This window comes from Lithobates pipiens, unplaced genomic scaffold (genome assembly GCF_037356315.1).
Source record: "Lithobates pipiens isolate NorthernLeopardFrog02 unplaced genomic scaffold, aLitPip1_a1.2 Scaffold_27, whole genome shotgun sequence".
In the NCBI taxonomy this organism is placed as follows: domain Eukaryota; kingdom Metazoa; phylum Chordata; class Amphibia; order Anura; family Ranidae; genus Lithobates; species Lithobates pipiens.
In genome coordinates this window covers 88,788,832-88,810,630 of record NW_027507788.1, presented here as the reverse complement: position 1 = coordinate 88,810,630, position 21,799 = coordinate 88,788,832, and the positions used below count along the sequence as shown (strand labels likewise).

The window sequence follows — 21,799 nt, the reverse complement described above, 5'->3', positions numbered from 1 at the left end:
GCACTGCCATATCTACGTAATAGACACTACCCGTGGACGTATCATTCGACCAACCCGCTAGCTAAATCCAAAGGGGTCTCCATACTCCTCTCTGGTCAACTCCCGTGGCGGTGCCAGGGGTCACTGTTAGATCCCTCAGGCCGATATGTATTCCTTAAGGGGCTTCTTGGCCACGTACAGGTAACTTTGGCGGCCGTTTACGCCCCTAACGAACTCCAAGCCACTTTTCTAGAGAGGACCATGGAAAAATTGCAGGAATTTAAAGAGGGGCAGTTGTTGCTGGGGGGTGACTTTAATGCCCCGCTGGTCCCGTCTGTGGACACTTCGTCGGGTCAAACCTCCATGCCGGTTGCGCAGCTTAAACGTATCGCAAAGACGCTCCACAACTCACAACTCATAGATATCTGGAGACTCCAACATTCGGGCGAGAGAGATTACACGTTTTACTCCCCCATGCACAAGCTCTACACCAGAATTGATTACTTTCTGATACCCCACTCCCAACTGCATGCGGTTGAAAGCTCATCCATAGGTGACAGGACGTGGTCGGACCATGCGCCGGTTTTCCTTACCTACAGACTGTCAGACGCTTCCTCCTTGACGAATAGATTTTGGCGGTTGAACGAAAGCCTCTTGCAGACCCCGGAAGTCTTGGAGGATGTTACCAAAACATTGCATTGTTATTTTCAGGAAAATGACCTCCCTGACTGTGCTCCGGGTGTTCTGTGGGAGGCCCACAAAACAGTAGCGCGCGGGATCCTCATAAAACATGGGGCACGGATAAAACGGGAGCGCACCAAACAGTTGGACCAGCTTTTAGCACAGCTACACGTCATGGAGGCCAGACACAAACATGCCCCCTCCCAATCCTCTGAAAATGACCTACTAATCGTCAGGAAGCAGATTACAGATATACTTTATTATAGGGCTAAAGCAGCCCTACAATCTTGCCGCAAGATGACTTACGAGGCAGGCGACAAATGTGGGAAGCTACTGGCGAGACTGGTAAGGGAGCGTAGACTTCTGACTTATGTTCCTCATGTCGTGGCGCCGGGGGGCCGGAAGGTCCACTTACCCATGCATATTACCCGTGAGTTCAGGAATTTTTACTCGGACCTGTATAATTTGCGGGCGCATCCCCCACCTCCGACGGCTTTGACCGATTATCTCGAGAGATCCCAGATGCCCTCTTTGTCACCAGCGGTGCGGGAGGAACTAGATTCCCCCATTACCATGACCGAAATCTGTAACGCTATAGGGACGATGAAGCCGGGGAGGGCTCCGGGACCGGACGGCTATACGCTGCAATACTATCAACGACTACTAGACCTGCTGGGGCAGCCCATGCTTGCGCTTTTCAACGCCATAGGGATGGGAGGGGAATTTACTAGAGATTCCTTAGCTGCTCACATCTCAGTGATTCATAAAGAAGGGAAGGACCCGGCATCCTGCGGTAGTTACCGTCCGATTTCTCTCCTAAATGTGGATCTAAAAATTTACACCAAGATCTTGGCCACTAGGCTGGCAAGCCATCTCCAGCAATTGGTCCATTTAGATCAGGTCGGCTTCATTCCCTCCCGTGAGGCCCGAGACAGTACCACGAAGGTGCTTAATCTGATTCACGTGGTGAGATCGGCGGGAACACCGTGTGTTTTGTTGAACACAGATGCTGAAAAGGCCTTTGATCGTGTGAGCTGGCCGTTCCTGTTTGCTGTGCTCCGGCATGTGGGATTGGGGGAACGGATGATGGCGCGTATATCGGGGGTTTACTCCAGACCGACAGCGCAAGTTAAAATCAATGGGACACTATCAACTCCCTTCCCGATAACCAATGGGACGCGCCAGGGTTGCCCACTATCTCCTCTCCTGTTCGCGCTATCTTTAGAACCCTTTTTAGCCACGGTGAGACTGAATCCAGACATACAGGGGGTTGTTATGGGAGACGCGCAATATAAACTTTCGGCTTATGCTGACGATATGCTCTTCACGTTGACTAACCCCAGCATTTCCTTACCGAACCTGCTCAAGGAGTTTGAGGTGTACGGAACGTTATCCAACCTAAAGATTAACTTCACCAAATCGGAAGCCATGGGGATACTGGTACCGCCACGGTTACTTCCAACTTTACGCTCTAGCTTTCATTTTAAGTGGACGACGACCGCCCTGACTTATCTAGGCACTAGCATTCCTCCAGACCTTTCGGATCTGTACGTATGCAATTTCCCCCCCTTACTTACTAAGACGCGGCTGCTTCTGGACTCGTGGCAAAGGGGGACACATTCCTGGTTCGGTAGATGTAATCTACTGAAAATGTGCATTTTACCTAAATTTTTATATCTGTTTCAGACTTTACCGATCAAAATCCCCCCTGCATATTTTAGACAGATACAGGCCCTGTTTACCCGTTTTGTCTGGGCACAGAGGCGGCCTCGGATACCACGGTCTCAACTGTCCCTTCCGAAACGATACGGGGGTATAGCGTTACCGGACGTCGGGCAGTATTACAGCGCCTCCCATCTGAGTAGAGTGATTGATTGGGGTCGCAACCCCACCACCAAATTGTGGGTCCAAATTGAGCAACGCCAATGTCCGGCTCCATTGCAGTCTGCTCTCTGGTGTAGGGCCACGTTGCCGAGAGAGGTGAAAGCTCACCCCCTCATAGGCAATACTCTCTACCAGAGTGAGAAGGTGGCATTGCGATGTTCCCTGACGACCGCGGAGTCGCCACTGACACCGATCCTGGGTAACCCTGGCTTCCTGCCGGGTCTGCCGACCACGCAGTTCAGGAGGCTACGGGACTCCAACCTTACTAGGGCCCCTCAGTTTGTAACACGCGACGGTTGGGTCTCTATTGGTGACCTTATGGACCACGAGGGTCTTTATGGTCTGGATTTCTGGAACGCCGCGCGTCTACATCACTTCCTACAGTCCATCCCGAACCCTACGGCTTATACCAGACCGCTGACAGTGTTTGAGGAATACATTTCTGGCACGGAACCCATCTCCCGACTTCTCTCTAAAATGTATGCATTATTGAATACCCCACCTCCTACACACCGTATCTCTAGTCTTGCGAAATGGGAGGGGGATCTGGATCGCACCTTCACACCCGCGCAAGTTACGCGGGTTCTACGGTTCACCCTGAAATCCTCAATATGCACTAAAACACAGGAGCTGAATTATAAAATCCTCACGAGATGGTACCTGACTCCCAGCCGACTCCACCTTATCTTCCCGGACGTATCGGCCTGTTGCTGGCGTTGTGGGGAGATGGGGGGTACAGTCCTGCATATCTTTTGGTCCTGCCCCAAGCTCTCTGACTTTTGGACGGCTGTCCGAAACATAGCCCAAAAATTCACAGAGTGGCAGATCCCGCATGACCCGGCGTTCTTCTTACACGTGTCGGATATATCTCCTAAGATATATGCACGATCCATATTGCGTCATCTCACCAATGCAGCCAAATCTTGTATCCCTTTGGTCTGGAAGCAACAAACTCCCCCCTCCGTGGCAATGTGGCTGCGGAGAGTGGAGGATATTAACAAAATGGAGGATTTGATCATGACTGCCCAAGATAGGCAAGAAGTTTACCAACGGACCTGGTCGCTTTGGAATACGTTTGTGTACTCGACTGAAGGCAGGAGCCTTTTGGAGCGTTGAGCGGAGCGGTGCTGATCAACAGGCATCCACGGGGGGAACTCTGAATCTCCCCCATTCCTCTTTCCTAATTAATCCCCTGTCTTTCCCTCCCTTACTCCCCTCTTCCCTCAATCCCCCCTCCTCTCCCCTCACTGCTCCCCTACCCTATCCCACTCCCCTTCCCAAGTCTCTTGTCCCCCCCTCTCTCTTTTGTTTGTGCGCTCACTTTATGCCTCTTCGTATGGTTGCAACCTATCGCCGGCTCAAGATAGCCTTGACCTCTATCTGCGGGCCTGGGCCTGGAGCTGTTAAGCGGCCTTGGTGTGTCTTTGGTCCTCCCTCCGCACTCGGTAGAGGGAGTGATATATGTGGGGTCCACTCATTATTTACACTGTACTGCAAGGTTGGTAATCGCACTTTCTGTCACTGTGATGCGCACTCGGGAGGCTGCGTCCTTCACTGTCTATGCTGTACTTTCTTGTTTGGGGTCTCCACCCTATATGTGTGAAAATTCTGAATAAAACTTATATTTGCAAAAAAAAAAACACAACCACCTGTCCCACCATCCAGTGGTGCACTCACCACAGCCATGTTCTCTCTGAGTCCTCCCTGGGCATCTCTACTATGAGCACCTGGCTGTGACAGCTTGTGGCTTCACAGCCGGGTGCCCACTGCGCATGTGCGAGCAACGCTGCGCTCTGTGACTGGTCCCGAAGTCTTCTAGGACCTGTCATGTGTCCCAGAAGACTTGGGGAAGGAGAACTTCCGCTTCCGATAGCCTAAGGTGATCAAAACGGAAGTAGAAGCAGGTACCCGTCAAAATTGAATACCTGCCCCCCCCCGCTCCCTCCCCAAAAGCTCAATTCAGAAACAGGAGTCAGCAACAGGAGTCAGTAAAGCAAAAGTTCCACTTTTGGTTAGAACTCCGCTTTGAGTGAAAGGCCATAGTTCTACTGTAGAACTTCAGGCTTTATAACATTTACCTTTACATGATGGCTCCCCTGCTGCCCCCCCCCCCCCCCCCCCCCATTGTGCTGCATGCAATTAAGTACAAAACACAATTTAAATACTTATTTCAACGTGTTTTTCTTTGCGATCGTGTAACTGCAAATTCCTGACCCAATGTGCAATTTGCAGATAGTAGGAGAAGACTCTCTCCCACTTCAACAATGCCTACAGAAGTGGAAGCCAGTGGGTGATGTCACCTCTCTAGGGAATTCCATCTTGTTGCCAGCCCTGCACATCAAACAGAGATGCTACGGCATTGTGGTCATGTGATCGTATAGGAAAATTAGGCAAAAAGGTACTTTGTTCATAATTGTATACAGTGCACTGGAGAGCACCGAGGGTGGCAACATTTAAAAGGTGAATGTTAAATAGCCCGACCTTCTAATCTACAGGAAGACTAGCCTGTTATACACACGAAAAGGCGCCAAGAGCTCTACCTGTTGGCTGGAAATTGAAATATGAAATATACATATGTAATAGTCACATGACTTAAAAACCTTCTTTTTTTTTTTTTTTTAATTCTCAACATAAAAAGACAATATACACAGAACAGTATACATTCCTTACAAACTCTAGTATAAAGAAAATGTATAAAACAAGAAATCAATCAGCGCTTAACAAAATGAATAAGTGAAATAGTAAAAAATGCAGCTAGAATACTATAGGTCAAAATACCAAATCCCACATTACAAAGTAAAAAAGTAACAGTACAGCGCAAAAGTAATTAAATAAATAAATAACAATCAATTAATATAGTGCATAAAAACACAACAGTCCATAAGTGAAAAGAAAACAGGTGTAGTTATCAGGAAGAGTCTGCTTGTGCAGTGTGTCTTCAATCAACATAACAAGTGATGATGTGATCCCTTCACCAATGAGCAAGATGGACTCTCACCTCAAATAATGGACCCCTGATATATCAGACAGGTCAAAAAACGCATGTTCCCATCATGGGTAAATCACAGCATTCAGTAGACATATCAGGAGAACTCCGAGAATAAATCCTTTTCCGTATCCTCAAATTAATAAAAGTCCCAATCAATGTCCATTATGCATCATATCTGGGTAACTGCCTTGCGCACTATCTTTTCTCTCATTGGCTTATTATCAGTGTACTAGCTTAAAAGCGGCTGTCCGACGTCACGCCGTCGCCGCTGATGAAGTCCCGCCTACTTTCAGGGACGCAACAAGTACGGACCACGTGACCTAAGCCGTGACGTCATCCGCAAGCTGCTACACTGATCCGCGCATGGACGTTATGTTACATTTGTTTTTATGCTCAGCACTCAGCACTGGAGATCAGTGCACCAGAATGTGAGTGTACCTTTCATACTACTGTTTCTGTTTTAATAAATTCGGTTAAACGGAGAGCACTAGATTTAGTTTTTTATGTTTTATATGGAATCATATTAATTTGAGGATACGGAAAAGGATTTATTCTCGGAGTTCTCCTGATATGTCTACTGAATGCTGTGATTTACCCATGATGGGAACATGCGTTTTTTGACCTGTCTGAAATATCAGGGGTCCATTATTTGAGGTGAGAGTCCATCTTGCTCATTGGTGAAGGGATCACATCATCACTTGTTATGTTGATTGAAGACACACTGCACAAGTGGACTCTTCCTGATAACTACACCTGTTTTCTTTTCACTTATGGACTGTTGTGTTTTTATGCACTATATTAATTGATTGTTATTTATTTATTTAATTACTTTTGCGCTGTACTGTTACTTTTTTACTTTATAAAGAAAATGTGACTTCAAAGTTGACAAAGATACTCCATCGCAGCTCGCATTTTACATACATAAATAGCCCCTCCTTAAAGCCTAGGCTACACTGGCGATAGAGTTTCTTTGCTTCTATGAAATTTAAATATTTCTTGTCCATCATCTCATTAGCAGAGCATTGATGGGGATACAAACAACAAGCGGTAACAAAGAGTTTGGCACGCTCATGTAACCCTGAGTACATGTTATATTTTGCTAGTGTTTCCACTCATGAGAATTAATATTAGCCTCACCTGGATGCGAGCTTCAGGCAGATCAATCTTTGCTGCTAATCTTTCCCTGGCAAAGACATCGGGGTAGTGCGTCCGTTCAAATTCTTAAAAACAAAAGATAAATAGCTTAGGTATATTTTCCATTCCATAGCAACTTTCTTCTCATCTGACTGCATAGTTCTCCAAAATTCCTTATTATGGCTCATTCTCACATGCAGCAGCCCCTCTGAAACAAGATCCACAGTGCATGGAACTGTGGTTGCAGCATGGTGCAGTCCTATATACTTAAATGGGTCATTTTTGGCAGCGGTACAAATGCGACATATGGTTCAACTTTTGCCACGGCCTTGAAGCAAAGCATTGCGCCCGTGGCATGTATACATCCCGGAGATGGAGTGGCTGCATGTCCTTCTTTTACAAAGGCAGTTGGGGGGCACAGTAAAACTACAGCTTAACTACCTGCTATTCCACATCTAGCAATTTGGGATTGTGGGCGAAATTGCCTCAAACCTTCCTGTGATTCCAAATCGCACTGCAATGCTGGCAAAATGCATGTTTGGGGGCCATTCATTTTCAATGGCACCTAAACGCGGTACAATCGCAGCATCATATTAAGCTTGTCACCCAAAAGAAGCTCCTGCTCCTTTTTGAGTGACAATCTTTTCCCAATGCGGTTTTGCTATGATTGCAGCACGATTTAAACTGCAATGCATTTAGAGACCATTGAAAATGAATTTCACCCGAACACACACACACAGCGTTTTGCCAGCATTGCATTACGATTTGGAATCATGAGCAGAATTGCGGCGATTATGCTCGCAATCCCAAATCGATGGCTGTAAACGGGGCATTAGCAATGCTTACCAATGCTCCTGGTCACCTGTCTGAACCAGTCCTTTGATCCAAATCCCTCTGTCCCTCTTCTTTCTACAACTGCTCTGTCACTTACTTTAACTTGACATTAGAATCTAAAAACAGGCATCTTGTGGTGACAGCAGATACCTAAAAGGCAACCAGGCATTGGCTGGGCTTTTCCAAATATGCGTTCATTAAAATGCTGTACTTTTGCACAACTTTACCATTCCCTCATAGTCGTTTTATTATGTTTTGCTTTGTATTTAGGTATGTTTGGAAAAATGCAGTAAAACCTGTAACACAGTGCAATACAGTGCAAAAAACTACAGTAAAATGCATTTCAAGGTTAACACACATCAAATGCACAACATTATAACACTAGTGTATGAATCCAGCCTCATGCCGCGTACACATGACCGGACTTCCCGACGGACTTTTGGCGGATTTCCGACTAAGTCCATTCGAAAGTCCATTCGTCCATTACGTGATGACATAAGATGGGACTAAAAAAGGAAGTTCAATAGCCAGTAGCCAATAGTTTCCCTTGCAACGTATTTGGTCCGTCGGACCAGCATACGGATTTCCTGATAGGATTTCCCCCGTGGTGCTGCACACTGATAATGCTTCTGCTGCTGATCATACAGACAAGCCGCTCCTTATCGTGGTGTGCTGACAGCTTTCCTCCATAGAGCACTGTTTTTCTTTCTGCCTTTCTGCCGCCGTGTCAGGGAGGGAGGGAGGGTAGCGGACTGGGCAGGGGCTCTCCAGAACGACACCCCTGTACTGAGGGACACCAGGGGCAGGACCCTGCCCAAGCCCCACCCCATTTTCAGCTCTATTATCGGCGGGTTTTCTCTTCTGGCAAAGTGCCGAAAATGCAATTTTGGGCTGATATGCTTTGGTGGCCAACATTTTGGTGCATCCCCACAGTATAATCCAGGTATTTGCTCCCACTTTGGGCATAGATTGCCGCATTATCCACAGCTATCTATGCAATGTCCATGTCCGGCCCCTCCTCCATTTCCCCCCCCCCCCCCGCTGTCTTCTGGGAGACACACAGGCCGGCGCCTTAACCCGGGAGCTGAGGGACAGATCAGCTTCAGGTGAGGACATTGCGGGTGCCCTGGATAGGTAATATTAAAAGTCAGCAGCTGCCGTATTTATAGCTGCTGACTTTTCTTTTCTTTTTTTTTGGCGGAACTCTGAATTCGGAAAGAGTCAGAGGCAGAGAGTGATGGGAAACCCTAGTATACGGAATAGTAGCTTGTAGACTTAGGCCTGGATCACACCAGTGCGATTTCTGATTGACTCTAATGATCATCTTCTATCGAATGCAGATTGTCATACATGGATCAAAATTCGTCTGGCACCTGCTGAATCAGCCATATTTCGATCCATCTATTGCCAGTTTAGGTCTGCATATATTAGGTATGATAGTTAGGGACTACATATTCAGACTCTTGCATAAGCCTAGTTATGAATGTTTTTTTTTTTGCACACCTATGCAAACCACTCCAGAAACCCTGAGATAAGGGCACTCTGGAAACAAATAGTTACTTTCCAGGCAGAAATTTTGAAGCAATGCTCTAATGCATGCTTTTCTATTGGAAACATGATGGAGTAGTGCTTCCAAGCTTGAGGTTGCTTTAGTATACTTGCCATAGTCTTAGAACCAAAATCTGTATCTGTTTGCAACCATATTATTGTTAATTATTCAAACTATTTATATAATTTACAAATCTGCTCTGCAATCTGGTTGCTGAGGGTAAATCAGGCTTTTAGTGCCTTGAAAAAGTATTCGTATCCCTTGAAATATTCTACATTTTGTCCAAAAATCGCCACAGATTCTCAATTGGATTTAGGTATGGACTTTGACTGGGTCATTCTAAACCATTCCATTTTAGCTCTAACTGTACGTTTAGGGTCGTTGTCCTGCTGGAAGGTGAACCTCTGCCCCAGTCTCAAGTCTTTTTCAGACTCTAAAGTTTTTCTTCTAAGATTGCTCTGTATTTGGCTCCATACATCTTCCCATCAACTCTGACCAGCTGCCCTGTCCCTGCTGAAGAAAAACATTCCCACAACATGATGCTGCCACCAAAATGTTTCACGGTGGGGATGGTGTGTTCAGGGTGATGTGCAATGTTCGTTTTCCACCATACATAGCATTTTGCTTTTAGGCTAAAAAGTTAAATTTTGGTTTTATCTGACCAAAACACCTTCTTCCACATGTTTGCGGTGTCCCCCATATGGCTTCTCGCACACTGCAAACAGGACTTCTTTTGACTTTCTTTCGAAAACAATGGCTTTCTTCTTGCCACACTTCCATAAAGGCCAGATTTGTGGAGTGCACAACTAACAGTTGTCCTGTGGACAGATTCTCCCACCTGAGCTGTGGATCTCTGCAACTTCTCCAGAGTTACCATGGGCCTCTTGGCTGCATCTCTGATGAATGATCTCCTTGGCCTATCAGTTTAGGTGGGTGGACACGTTTCGGTAGGTTTGCAGGTGTGCCATACTCTTTCCGTTTTCGGATGATGGATTGAACAGTGCTCCATGAAATGTTCAAAGCTTGGGATATTTTTTTATAACCTAACCTTGCTTTAAACTTCTCAACAACTGTATCCCTGATCTGTCTGGTGTGTTCTTTGGCATTCATGATGCTGTTTGTTCACTGAGGTTCTCTATAAACCTCTGAGGGCTTCACAGAACAGCTGTATTTATACTGAGGTTAAATTACACATGTGTGAATTCTATTTACTAATTAGGTGACTTCTAAAGGCAATTGGTTTTACTAGATTTTAGTTTGGGGTATCAGAGTAAAGGGGGCTGAATACAAGAGCATGCCACAATTTTAATTTATTTATTTGTAAAACGTTTTTAAAACCATTTATTATTTTCCTTCCACTTCACAATTATGTGCCACTTTGTGTTGGTCTATGACATAAAATCCCAATAAAATACATTTACAGTACATTTTTGTTTGTAACATGACAAAATGTGGAAAATTTCAAGGGGTGTGAATACTTTTTCAAGGCACTGTATATAGACAGGTTATCATCTTTCAGACTCTGATTTTCTTGGGTACCTGTGCTATATCTAGTTAGAAATAACTTCTTTTTTCTTTTCTTTTTTTTTTTTTTAAAGGTTAGAAATAACTTTATTGGGACAAAAGGTTATTTAAAGAGAAATAAGATAATGTAACAGGTGTCCTAGTCACACTTCCTCTTTTTCAAGCCGGTTCTTCCTCTTTCTTTAAGGGTTTGGTCGTTCACTATTCTGGGGGAATAATACCCAGCATACCTGCAGCTCTATTTTTCTAGTATATCTTCAATTACATCACAAGTGGAGTTCCAAACCTTATGTTAGTTTTGTTTTAGGGATGATAACCACTTTTTTTCCCGGGGGATTATTGCTCCACATCCCTAAAGTGAAATTAAACTTATCTATCCTTTAACACCTTTACAGCCAAGGAAGCTGCCATCATAGCCTCTGTTTGATCTGCAGTTACCATAATGCTGCACATGTGATCAGTTATGACACTAGCCCTTTCATTGCTTGACAGTTCAGTTGAGAGCCCAAGCTGCTGTGACAGTTATACATGGCAAGCTTTGATAGTAACTGTTTTGGGAAAGAGTTAAATCAATGGATTTTGTAGTTCTGCTTTAACAGAATCCTTGAGGAGAGATAAATTGCTAAGCCCCCCCCCCTTTTTTTTATCAGCAATCGAAAAAAGGTTTTCGATTTTTTCCAACTTGGTATGCTTGTTTCTACTCAATGACTTGTGACTAAATTAACATAGCATTTTAAAAAGCTTGTCGGCAATGGCAGGCCCCATATTTCTCTTATGACAGGTTCACTTTAGTGTCTTGCATTTTGTAAGATGGCATCCTTCATTCCTTTGTCGAGATCATACTGCGTTTGTATTCGAGGTCCATTTATCAGGATAAAACCACTCAACTGGGAGCAAGATCATGGGGGTTATTTACAAAAGGCAAATCCACTTTGCACTGCAAGTACACTTGGAAGTGCAGTCACTCTAAATCTAAGGGGTAGTTCTGAAATGAGGGGAAGCTCTGCTGATTTTATCATCCAATCATGTGCAAGCTAACATGCTGTTTTTTATTTTCCTTGCATGTCCCCTCGGATCTACAGCGACTGCACTTCCAAGTGCACTTTCATTGCAATTTCAAATAACTTTACAGCGATCTACAGCGACTTTACTTTAAAGTGAACTTGCAGTGCAAAGTGGATTTTCCTTTAGTAAATAACCCCCATGTGTTTCTATGAAAAGGGGTAGCTTTCAAGATAAGCATTTTTGGCAATGGAAAGTATGTTTTTAAAAATGGATTCGCTTTCATCATAAAAATTAAAGAGGACCTGTCACCTGCCCATGCTATCAGATAGAGGGTTTGTTAGTACTCTTGTGGTGGCAATAAAGTTTAAAAAAAAGTGTAAAAAAATAAATAATAATAGACTTGTATAACATAAAATAAAAAATGAATATGACTTGACATGTTTAGTATCTGTTTATGCGAAGCAACCACATCTTTCTTTTTTACAAAAAAATTGGGTACAGCATTGGGGGTTATTTACTAAAGGCAAATCCACTTTACACTACAAGTGCAAAGTGCACTTGAAATTGCACCGGAAGTGCAGTCGATCTAAATCTGAGGGGTAGATCTGAAATGAGGGGAAGCTCAACTGATTTTATCATCCAATCTTATGCAAGCTAAAATGCTGTTTTTTATTTGCCTTGCATGTCTCCCCTTTAGATCTACAGCAACTTTACTTCCAAGTGCACTTTCAGTGCAATTTCAAGTGCAGTTTGCACTTGTAGTGCAAAGTGGATTTGTCTTTCATAAATAACCCCCATTGTGTTTGCTTGCACTAGTTCATTTTTTGCACTAGTTCATTTTGGTGCATTTTTTCCTGAAAATATGTGTTTGACAAATAACTGTGCAAATATTGTGCAGCAAAACTGACACCATTTTATTCTCCAGTGCCTCTGCTGGAGGGGGGGGGGGGGGGGTACAGTAATTTCTCAATTCAGATTTAAAAATGTGTGCAAAAAAATAAAACAATTGCCCACTATACATGTGGTTAACAATCAATTTTAATGTATGACCTCGATGACTTGATCCTTTTCATAGGATTTTCTTGCCATCCTGCTATCTAAACATACAGTATATATAGTATATACCATGCTAAATAAATATTTGGACTTTGAAGGTATATACAATTCAATTTCATAAAATAATTCATGTATTATGACTTTTAGCCAAATAACATATTAAATTACTTTTTTTATGAAATAGAATTTTGTGTACCTTCAAATTTCCTTGGTATATTTGTACATTCCTCCTTCTACTTTGCTAGCAGTTTTTCACATGCATGCGTGGCTTAGTGTACAATATCAGCAGCAGAGAAGTTAAGTCATTCTTGCCAATCCAGAATACAAAAGACTCTAGAGGCAGAAGAAGACAGAGATAAAAAAAATGGACTTGGAGAAATGACAGAGATCTAGAAGTGTGCCATAACTTCCAAATATGTTGTGCTTACTTACACATTATAGCAATAGCTCTTGTAAGGCTGAAAAACCTTTACTTAGGCTGTTAAAGCCATTAAGGCCAATAGTAAAGTGAGCAAGGCAAATAACAATATAAGCATGCAAACATTTGTTTGCAGTTTGCTTCATAGAGCAGGGTTTAGGGCCTCCAGGGGCTCTAGACATAAATTAAAAATCCATGCCAACGCCTAGAGGTATATTCTGCATAATGCCCAAAATCCCATGGCCAGTTTACAAAGTTTGACCTTTCAGGAAAGATTATTCTGCAGCTGCTCCTGTCCCACGTTGTGCTGCTAGGAGGTTGCTGAGTAATAGCACAGCTCCTCTCTGTTCGGCGGAAGCAAAGCTGGTTTCACACTTGCAGGTCTCCCATGTGTACAATGTGGTCTCAGTCGCTTAATGCATCACTGATTCCTTCCTGTGCCAACATGTGTACGGAAACCATACAAAGACAGACACTAGAAAGACACTTTTATCTTTGCAAAATCCTCTTTCTGGGAGTTGGCTGTATTAATCACAGAATTTGACCGAGGCATAGCTCCCAACTGTCCCTGATTTTGAACAAAGCACCTCTGTCCATCTTTTCCTCCTCATTTGTCCCTCATTTTAGTCTGATCTATATAGTTGTATATAAAAATGCACTATTTATCTTTCAAAAAGTGTTTCCCAGTGCTAAACCTTTCATCCAATTTCTAACTTGCTGCAATTATAAATTCCAAAAGTCAGTATAAGGCTGTATTTACACCTATGCATTTTTTGTGCTTTTTGCATTTTGCAGATTTGCTCTACAGAACATTTTCCATATGAAACAATGTTTAATAGATTGCAGTGCAAATCTGCAAAATGCAAAAAGCACTAAAACTGCATAGGTGTGAATCCAGCCTAAAGGAATAGTAGCGGTAAAAAAAAAAGCACTTGGTTTAACTAATCTTTTTTTGTTTCCTTTAAGGAGGTGTGGCAGAGGGTGTGCCCCATGCCTACATACGTTTGATAATAGGTGTCCCTCGTTCCCATCTTAACAAGTTGGGAGGTATGCCAAAGGGTACCTATGCTACCTTGATTAGAATGATTAATATCTGTTTATCAGCCTTTTTTAACCAGTGTGCCTTCAGGTTTCTTTGGGAGTGCCTTAGCAAAATGCCTAAAATTTGCCCAAAAATTGTTTACTGTAATATGGCCATATTTTGATTCAGGGAGCTAATCTGCTTTGAAGGTCAGGAAGCAATTTTTTCTTTGTGACTCAAAACTAACTTTCTGTTTTTCTATTTTTTCTAAATGAACCCAGTCAAGTGTAAAATAATTCACTGTTAAATGTATATTTTACCTCGACATAGTTGACTATGCATATGTCACCCTAGATGACCACATTTAAATTAGGACAGTAAGCTCAGCAACATTTTATAGAGACCTGCAGTCTGCTGAGATCCATTTACTGACCTTTTTCTAGTGCCTCAATCTGCTCCTGAGTGAAGGATGTGCGGTTGCGTTGGAGTTTACGCTTCAACTGTAGTCGAATCTGTGAGTCATCCAGGTCATCGTTCACTGCCCCAGTCTGATGTTCTGAGTCTAGACTGCTGTCCAGCTGCTGACAGCTATCTGAAAAAGAATACAATCAGGATTAAAATACTTCATGTTTAAAAGTAGCATTTCACTTTTGATCTAAAGTAACATATTTCTTTCTTATTAAAAAAATGTGGAGGTAGGCGTAAAATGAAAGTCTTGGGAGCGGTGTTCCAGAGTATCTGTTTTGCCACTGTAGGCATAGATCATATTAGGACATGTATTGCAGTGCCCATGACCAAAATATTTAAAGCTAACCAAGCCCTTAAAAATGGAGGAACAACAATATGCCAAAATGCATTGGCTATGTTTTACGTCATACACGAAGGATGAGATTATTGTCCTCTAACTGGCTGGAGTTTCCAAGACCTTTTATTAACACACAGTATTCTTCAACTACCTCTGCATTCTTCACACTCCTAAAGGGGTCCACTCTGAGGTCCCTCCACAAGTAAATGTAACAAGAGTAGAAATTCAAGCAACAACCTACTGCTATAAGGTCCAGATATGACTTTATTCTAAAAAAAAGTCAGGGGGGAATCCAAAGAGTAGCCAACACATTTCAGGGATCCAAAAATGCCCCTTTATCAGGCATTGATTGAAAACAATTTGAATGGACTAGAAATTAACCAAACCTTTAATAGTATTTCCTCCAGTGTGATTACAAGTACAGGCCTTGAAGGCAGCTGGATTGGCAGAAACAAGTCAAGAACCTACCCACCACTGACAAGGTCCAGTGCTCCCTCACACATACACTACAGAACTTTAGGTAAATGAAAATCAATGTGAAATAGATAACTGCTGCACAAATTATACTTTTACTAAATTTACAAACTATGACAACAGTACTCAAATGTTTATTGACTTTTTACCATATTACGTATGTACCACCCTCCTAGTTAGGTGCTAGTAGAAAGATGAAAAAAATGTGTGTTTTGGGCTCTACTGTAGCCAGTGAAGCTTGTGATTGAATTTTGCCTACTCTGGGTTCTGCAGCTGCAGACTTGCCTCCCCGTCTTTCCAGAAAACTCTGGAACATAGTGGGTGGAGAAGTTAGAGCCTGAGCTGGCCCTGCATACAGCATCAGCCAATCTCTGGTTGGGAAAGTGACCAGCAGGGGGCTGAGAGAGGTATATAGGGGCTGGAGCAGAGAGCAGCAGGGCCCTTTCCCTGCTGGACAGTGAGCCAACATGGAAGTTCTCTTAAACCTTCTAAGCCTCAGCTTTAAGAAGTCCTGGATGATTCTAGCTCACCAAGGAGCTGAAGGATCACCCCAAAGATGCAGGAACACCCAGGCAACATCCCTAAGAGGATCTTCCTGGGATACTTGTGTGCCAGTGACAACTGAAGCTGGAAGGAGGCTCTCAGATTGCCTGGGACACAGCGATTGGGCCTTACAGAATTCTCAGAAGAGAGACTGTTGCCTGTATACCCCTTTTGCTAGGAGGGAATGATCCCTGTGCAGAACTGTTACTTTTTGTGCAGAAAACTCTACTTACTTCAGTTAACCGTTTCAAGATAGTGTCCTCATTCAATTTGTTTAGCTCTGGGCATCACAAAGTTTTCCCAAACCCCATCTCATTTCTTCAAAACAAAAAAAAAATGATTACTGTCTGAGGTCTGAGTGAGATTTAATGCACCTGGCTGAAAATGCCTTATGGCTTGGCTGCTTGCTCAGAACTTGAGTTAACAGCAGGACCACAAAAGAAGGTCTGCGATACACTTATTATACCAAATAGGGTATTAGAGCCTGTAAACTCAAAGGGACCTGTAGGAAATTCCCCTTTTCTGACTTGAATCCTACTTAGGGATAATTGTTCCTCTTTAAGAGGAGAAGTATGAAATTGTATAAAAACACACTTTACGTGAGTTTTCAGGTGCTCCCATTAACATCTATAAGAGCCAAAAACAAGCAATTCTGCCTCAAAGAAGCTCGTGAACTTTTTGAACTTTGAGCAACAAGTTTCAAAGAATATAATGCTCAGGTGTAAAAGGCACCATTCAATATAATGAAAATATTTCGTTTTGGTAGAGTATCAGAGCTTTAACTTTGTGGCTCTCCAGTTGAAGTTAATTAGGACCATAGGGGATTGGATCTCCCTTTTTCAGGGCTCGTAGGTGTAAATTGGATGTCAGAGCCTTTAGATTATTCAGAAGCACTGATGTTTCTCCAAAAAACAAAAAAATCCTACATCTATGTGGACCATCTTCTTCTTTGGGGCTCAGCAAGCATCTCAGGGTGGATTGAAGATGGATTTCCAAGCAACAGTACACATACTTTGCAAAAGTAAACAAATTGTTATCATTTTGAGGCTAACGTGTTTGTCTGATGTGTTTCTCTATAAAAGCCAACACCGAGATGTATTTGTGAGAGCCTTACTTGTTTCCTGAGCACAGGCTAAACAAGGAAGTTTGACCATGGCCAACCCAAAGTCAAATTTTTAGAGACACTGCTGCCTGAAAGTATTTGGATCATACCTGTAAGTCCAGTTGTCCTCTAGTGTCTACTGGTAACTTTATGCTTCTCATTTATATCATGTGCTACAGATCTGGTGGTAATAGATTTGTTCATTAACAGACCATGCAGTGTCAGCTAACTGCAAGTAACTGTACAGTGACCAACAGTGGAGACTTTTAGAACAGTCAAAAAAAATCAAGAATCAATTACAACATTATTGTTGGCTATTGGTATAAACAACTGTTTATCATACAAAACAATTGCAGTAAACTAGAAACATAAGATCATCTAATCTGGCTTTCTGATCAGAGAACAATATATGTGTATAGGCCCTTTTCCTCCACACATACCAATGATATTCCCTGTGGTTACACATAGAAAATAGATGACCGTCTGAACTACCATTATAAAAATTGGTAGAGAGACAAATAATCTGAAAATCTGATCTTTCATAGACGTTGCCAGGAAGATCGATCTATAGAGCTGCAATTGTTTGGTTGCCTTTAAAAAACTTACATTTGTATCATGTCAGACTTACAATCTTTTTACATTTCCAGTTTTCCTCCTAAAGGTAATAAATTAACTGTACACAAAATGCACGTCCTTTCCTGTGTTTGAAAGCATAATTTCAATGTAACCTGGCATTGCTGCATGTGTATTTTGTGAAAAAAATTTACCTTAACAGAAGGTAAGATCCTTATGTCTGTGGCCAGACATCTGCTACTAATAAACGGTAATGGTTTGGGTAAAAAAAAGTTTTATTTTTTAAACTGTTTGGTCTTTTTTTTTTATTATCTCTTTAAGTGTGTGCATGAAACTTGTATTTTACAAATAAACATACATAACAAAGGATTTCAAGAGCACTGTAGGTTATCTAAAGAAACAGCATGTCTAATTGAAACTTTGGAAAAAGCTTCCTAATAAGGGATATGAAATTACAAGTCATTCCATAGAGTGTAAATGTCAACTTAAGCTGCTGGTCTCTGTAAACCAGGGGTCCTCAAACTACGGCCCAGCAGGGTGATTTACTCAACCCGCGGACTGCCCCTTTAGCATCGCAGCACTCCCCCTCTCCTCTATCTTAATCATAAAAAGAGAGAAACATGACAGGTATGGACAAACGGCAGGACCTTTTGAGTTAAGAAGTGGGTAATTGGTTACTAGGCAGCGGGGCAGTCCCAGCAATCAATCACCTGCCTTTCACTTGCAAAGTCCCGTCCTTTGTCCGGACCTGCCATGCTTTTGCATCTTGTGTGATTAAGGTAGCAGAGGGGGTGGGGAGTGCTGTGATGTTATAGAAGGAGCAATGTAATACCGCTGGAGGGCTCTGTGATGGGGGGAACTGTTATAGAGGGCTCTTTGTTGGGTGAGATCTGTTATGGGGCAGTCTGTGATGAGGGGATCTGTTATGGAGGGCTCTGTGTTGGGGGATCTGTTATGGGGGAGACTGTAATATGGGAGAGTCTGTAATAATGGGGATCTGTTATGAGGGAGTCTGTGATGGGTGGAAATGTTATGGGGGATCAGTGATGGGGGATCTGTTATGGAGGGCTCTGTGTTGACGGAGTCTGTAAAAGGGGATCTGTGATGGGGGGCTCTGTGTTGGGGGGCTGTTTGATGGGGGGGTCTGTTATGGAGGGTTCTGTGTTGGGGGAGTCTGTAATGGGGGGGGGGATCTATGATGGGGGCTCTGTGATGGAGAGGAGTCTGTGATGAGAAGGGGAGGGGGATTCTGTGAAATTCTATGTTGATTAAAATTGTTCTTTATTTTAAGTATTGTATTGTATTGTTTTTTTCCTGTTTTTTTGCACGACAAATAAAATGTGTGCATAGGAATTTGGTCATACTTTTATTCAAACTATAGTCTGGTCCCCAAACAGTCTGGGGGGGGCGCAAAATGTGAAATCCACTGAGAGGAACCTAAAGCTCCACTTGCTGGCTGGATAGGCAACTACTAGCTTGCTAGGCTGAACAGTCTCCTCAACAGAACACAGCATTTCCTGATGAAAAATTTAAGAAAATTAATTTTTTTCAAGCGGCTCCTTTCTCACTTTGTACTATAATATGTCTACTGGAACACTGTCTGCAGTGTCTAGGCACTAGATACATCTGGCTATGCTTCCAGCATAATTATTATACAAAATGAAGGCAGACATAATAGGTACAATACAATTTAGTACAGGAGGAATCGGAGGGATCTGCTCATTAGAGCTTACAATCTAAGAGGGAGGGTCAAGTGATAGAAAAGAAGGAAGGTCAATTGATAGAAAAGAAGGAAGGTCAAGTGATACAAAAGGTTATAACTGTGGTAGATGAGCTGATGGAGAATGTAAAAACACAGTGCATTAGTAAGAAGCAGGACAGGCTTCTTTAAAGAGAAGGGTTTTCAGGGATCGTCTAAAGATGGATAGATTAGAAGATAGTCAGACATATTGGGGTAGGGAATTCCAAAGGATGGGAGAAGCTCAGGAGAAGTCCTGGAGGTGAACACGGGAGGAAGTGAGAGGGGAGTTAGAGAGCAGGAGATCTCAGGAGGACCAAAGAGAGCAGTTTGGTTGATATATTGAGACTGGGTTAGTGATGTAGCTGGGGTAGAGTTGTGGATGGCTTTGTAAGTTCTTGTTAGTACTTTGAATTGTATTCATTGGGTGAGCGGAAGCCAGTGAAGGGAATGGCAAAGAGGAGTGGCAGATACTGAGTGGATGGTAAGGTGGATTAGTCTGATAGCAGCATTCATTATAGATTGAAGGGGGGATGGCCTATGTAAAGGCAATCTAATGAGGAAGGATTTGCAGTAGTAAAGGCGAGAGATGACCAGGGAGTGAATTAGAAGCTTTGCAGTGTCATTGGTTAAAAAGGAGTGTGTTCTGTTGTGGAGGTTGAGACAGCATGGTTTGGACAGGGATGAAACATCTCTGCTATTAGAGACTGGATGAAGCGGGGCGGAACAGGGAGAATGTCCAGTAAGCAGGCTGGAGATGGACCAGTGTCACAGGAAGCTGGAGAACCGAGTAGTAATATATCCCTTGTTTCACTACATAGCCATTTAATGCTATGCATAGAGCTGAGGGCCCTTCTAATCCTCTTGTATTAAAGCAGTTCTGCACTGACCAATTTTTTTTTTTTTTTGTGTGTGGAATGTTTAAACTATATGTGCTTAAAAAAAATACCTTACTTTTCGTGACTTTGCCCACTATCCGTGTCCGGCATTTGAAGTCCACAAGCAATCACTTCCTCCTTCCCTCTTTTCGGAGGAACCAGCATTCCTTGCTGGTTCCCGCACATGCTCAGTGGCTACAGCTACAAGCTGTGTAATTTTCTATGTTGCCAGGACAACGGGCGGCGTGATGACGTCACGTCGTTGAAATCTCGCGAGATTTCGCTACTGATATCCGCAATGACTCCTGGGATTAGTTAGACGAGATCCTAGGAGACAGTGTGGAGATCAGCGGAAATTATGCTGATCCCCGCAGAAACCCCACCCATAGCCACAGGGGAAGAAAAAGAAAATTGCAGAGAACGAGAGGTAGGAGAAATATTTTTTAAATAAAGGGGCATTGAGAAGTATTTGGAGGTGCGGAAAACAAATAGCAATAAGAGAGAAAAATGTGTGCAGAACCGCTTTAAATTGTATTGTTAGTGTATTGTCTCCCTTTATATTGTAAAGAGCTGCCCAAACTATTGGCGCTATATAAATCCTGTATAATAATAATAATAATAATAATAACAATAATAGTGGTGTCATCCAATTTTTTTACTGAAATGTCCAGAAATTCACACAAATTGCAGACCTGGGTCAAGTGTCCTTTATTTACTAAAAAAAATCTTGTCAATTGCATGCACCATGTGACTATAATTAATCCACAGGTACCTTTCAATCTTTATAACTGTCTTCAGAGACCATAAAAAGGTCAAATAATGTGAATGTTTTGTAAAACAAGCATTTTCTAAAGAACAAAAGGATTGAGTTTAGCCGATAACCATGGTATCTGAATTCATAATCACCTCTCTGTGGGATGAAGTGCACGCTTCAAGCCCTTGGTTTCAGCAACAGACACCAACAGGATGCTACAAGCTGTGCTACTTGCACAGAACAGGTTGTCATAACCCCAAGCGACGAGCCCTTAAGAGAAGCACGGATTATGAATGCAATGATATAAGGAGTGCTGGACATGACAGTGTGGATGAGGGACACAGAGGGTTAAGCTTTATGGGTGGAGCTGAGGAAAAAGGTTTGCAGGAAGCAAGTTCAGTGTAGGGGAGGGGTCATATAAAAGGGAGGGGTGTGGCTTTAGGGGATCATTCGGATCCCAGCGTGACACAGAGGAGGCAGTTTTTCTCTGCTCCTCTGTAATGGCCGACCTGGATGTGATTTTCAAGAGGCTGAGACGGGCGGCGGAGGCGTGCGGAGCGGAGTGGCTGCGGGACCGAGCGGGGACCTGGAGGACACCGCGGAGGATGTCGGGGATGCAGGTGAGGCGCCGCTGCGTGCGCGGAGGTCTCGGCCTTCGGCGCGTTTTTTCCCCGGGCCTACACCTCGTCCACCTCGTGACTGGCAGAGCCCGGGGGCCGACCGCTCGGTCCCCCCGGCGAAGAGGAAGGTGCCTGGCTCTCCCTGGTCCGGGTGGTCATTGCGCCGCCGACCGGAGGGGGGCGGGGCCTCGCGGCAAAATGGCGCCGGCTACGGGTCGGGCCGGCACCCGGGAACGGG

At 43.4% G+C, this 21,799-nt stretch overlaps 1 protein-coding gene across 1 annotated transcript in view; it reads right to left on the bottom strand.

Annotated features, from left to right (window-relative positions):
• The window catches only part of LOC143933975 (paired box protein Pax-6-like), a 118,861-nt gene that overhangs the window by 61,420 nt on the left and 35,642 nt on the right, over nt 1–21,799 (bottom strand). The window contains exons 3-4 of the mRNA XM_077457192.1: nt 14,508–14,666; nt 6,671–6,753 (exon numbers count right to left, since the gene is read on the bottom strand). Of these exons, the coding sequence (XP_077313318.1) occupies nt 6,671–6,753; nt 14,508–14,666 (242 nt within the window). The remainder of the gene's footprint in view (nt 1–6,670; nt 6,754–14,507; nt 14,667–21,799) is intronic.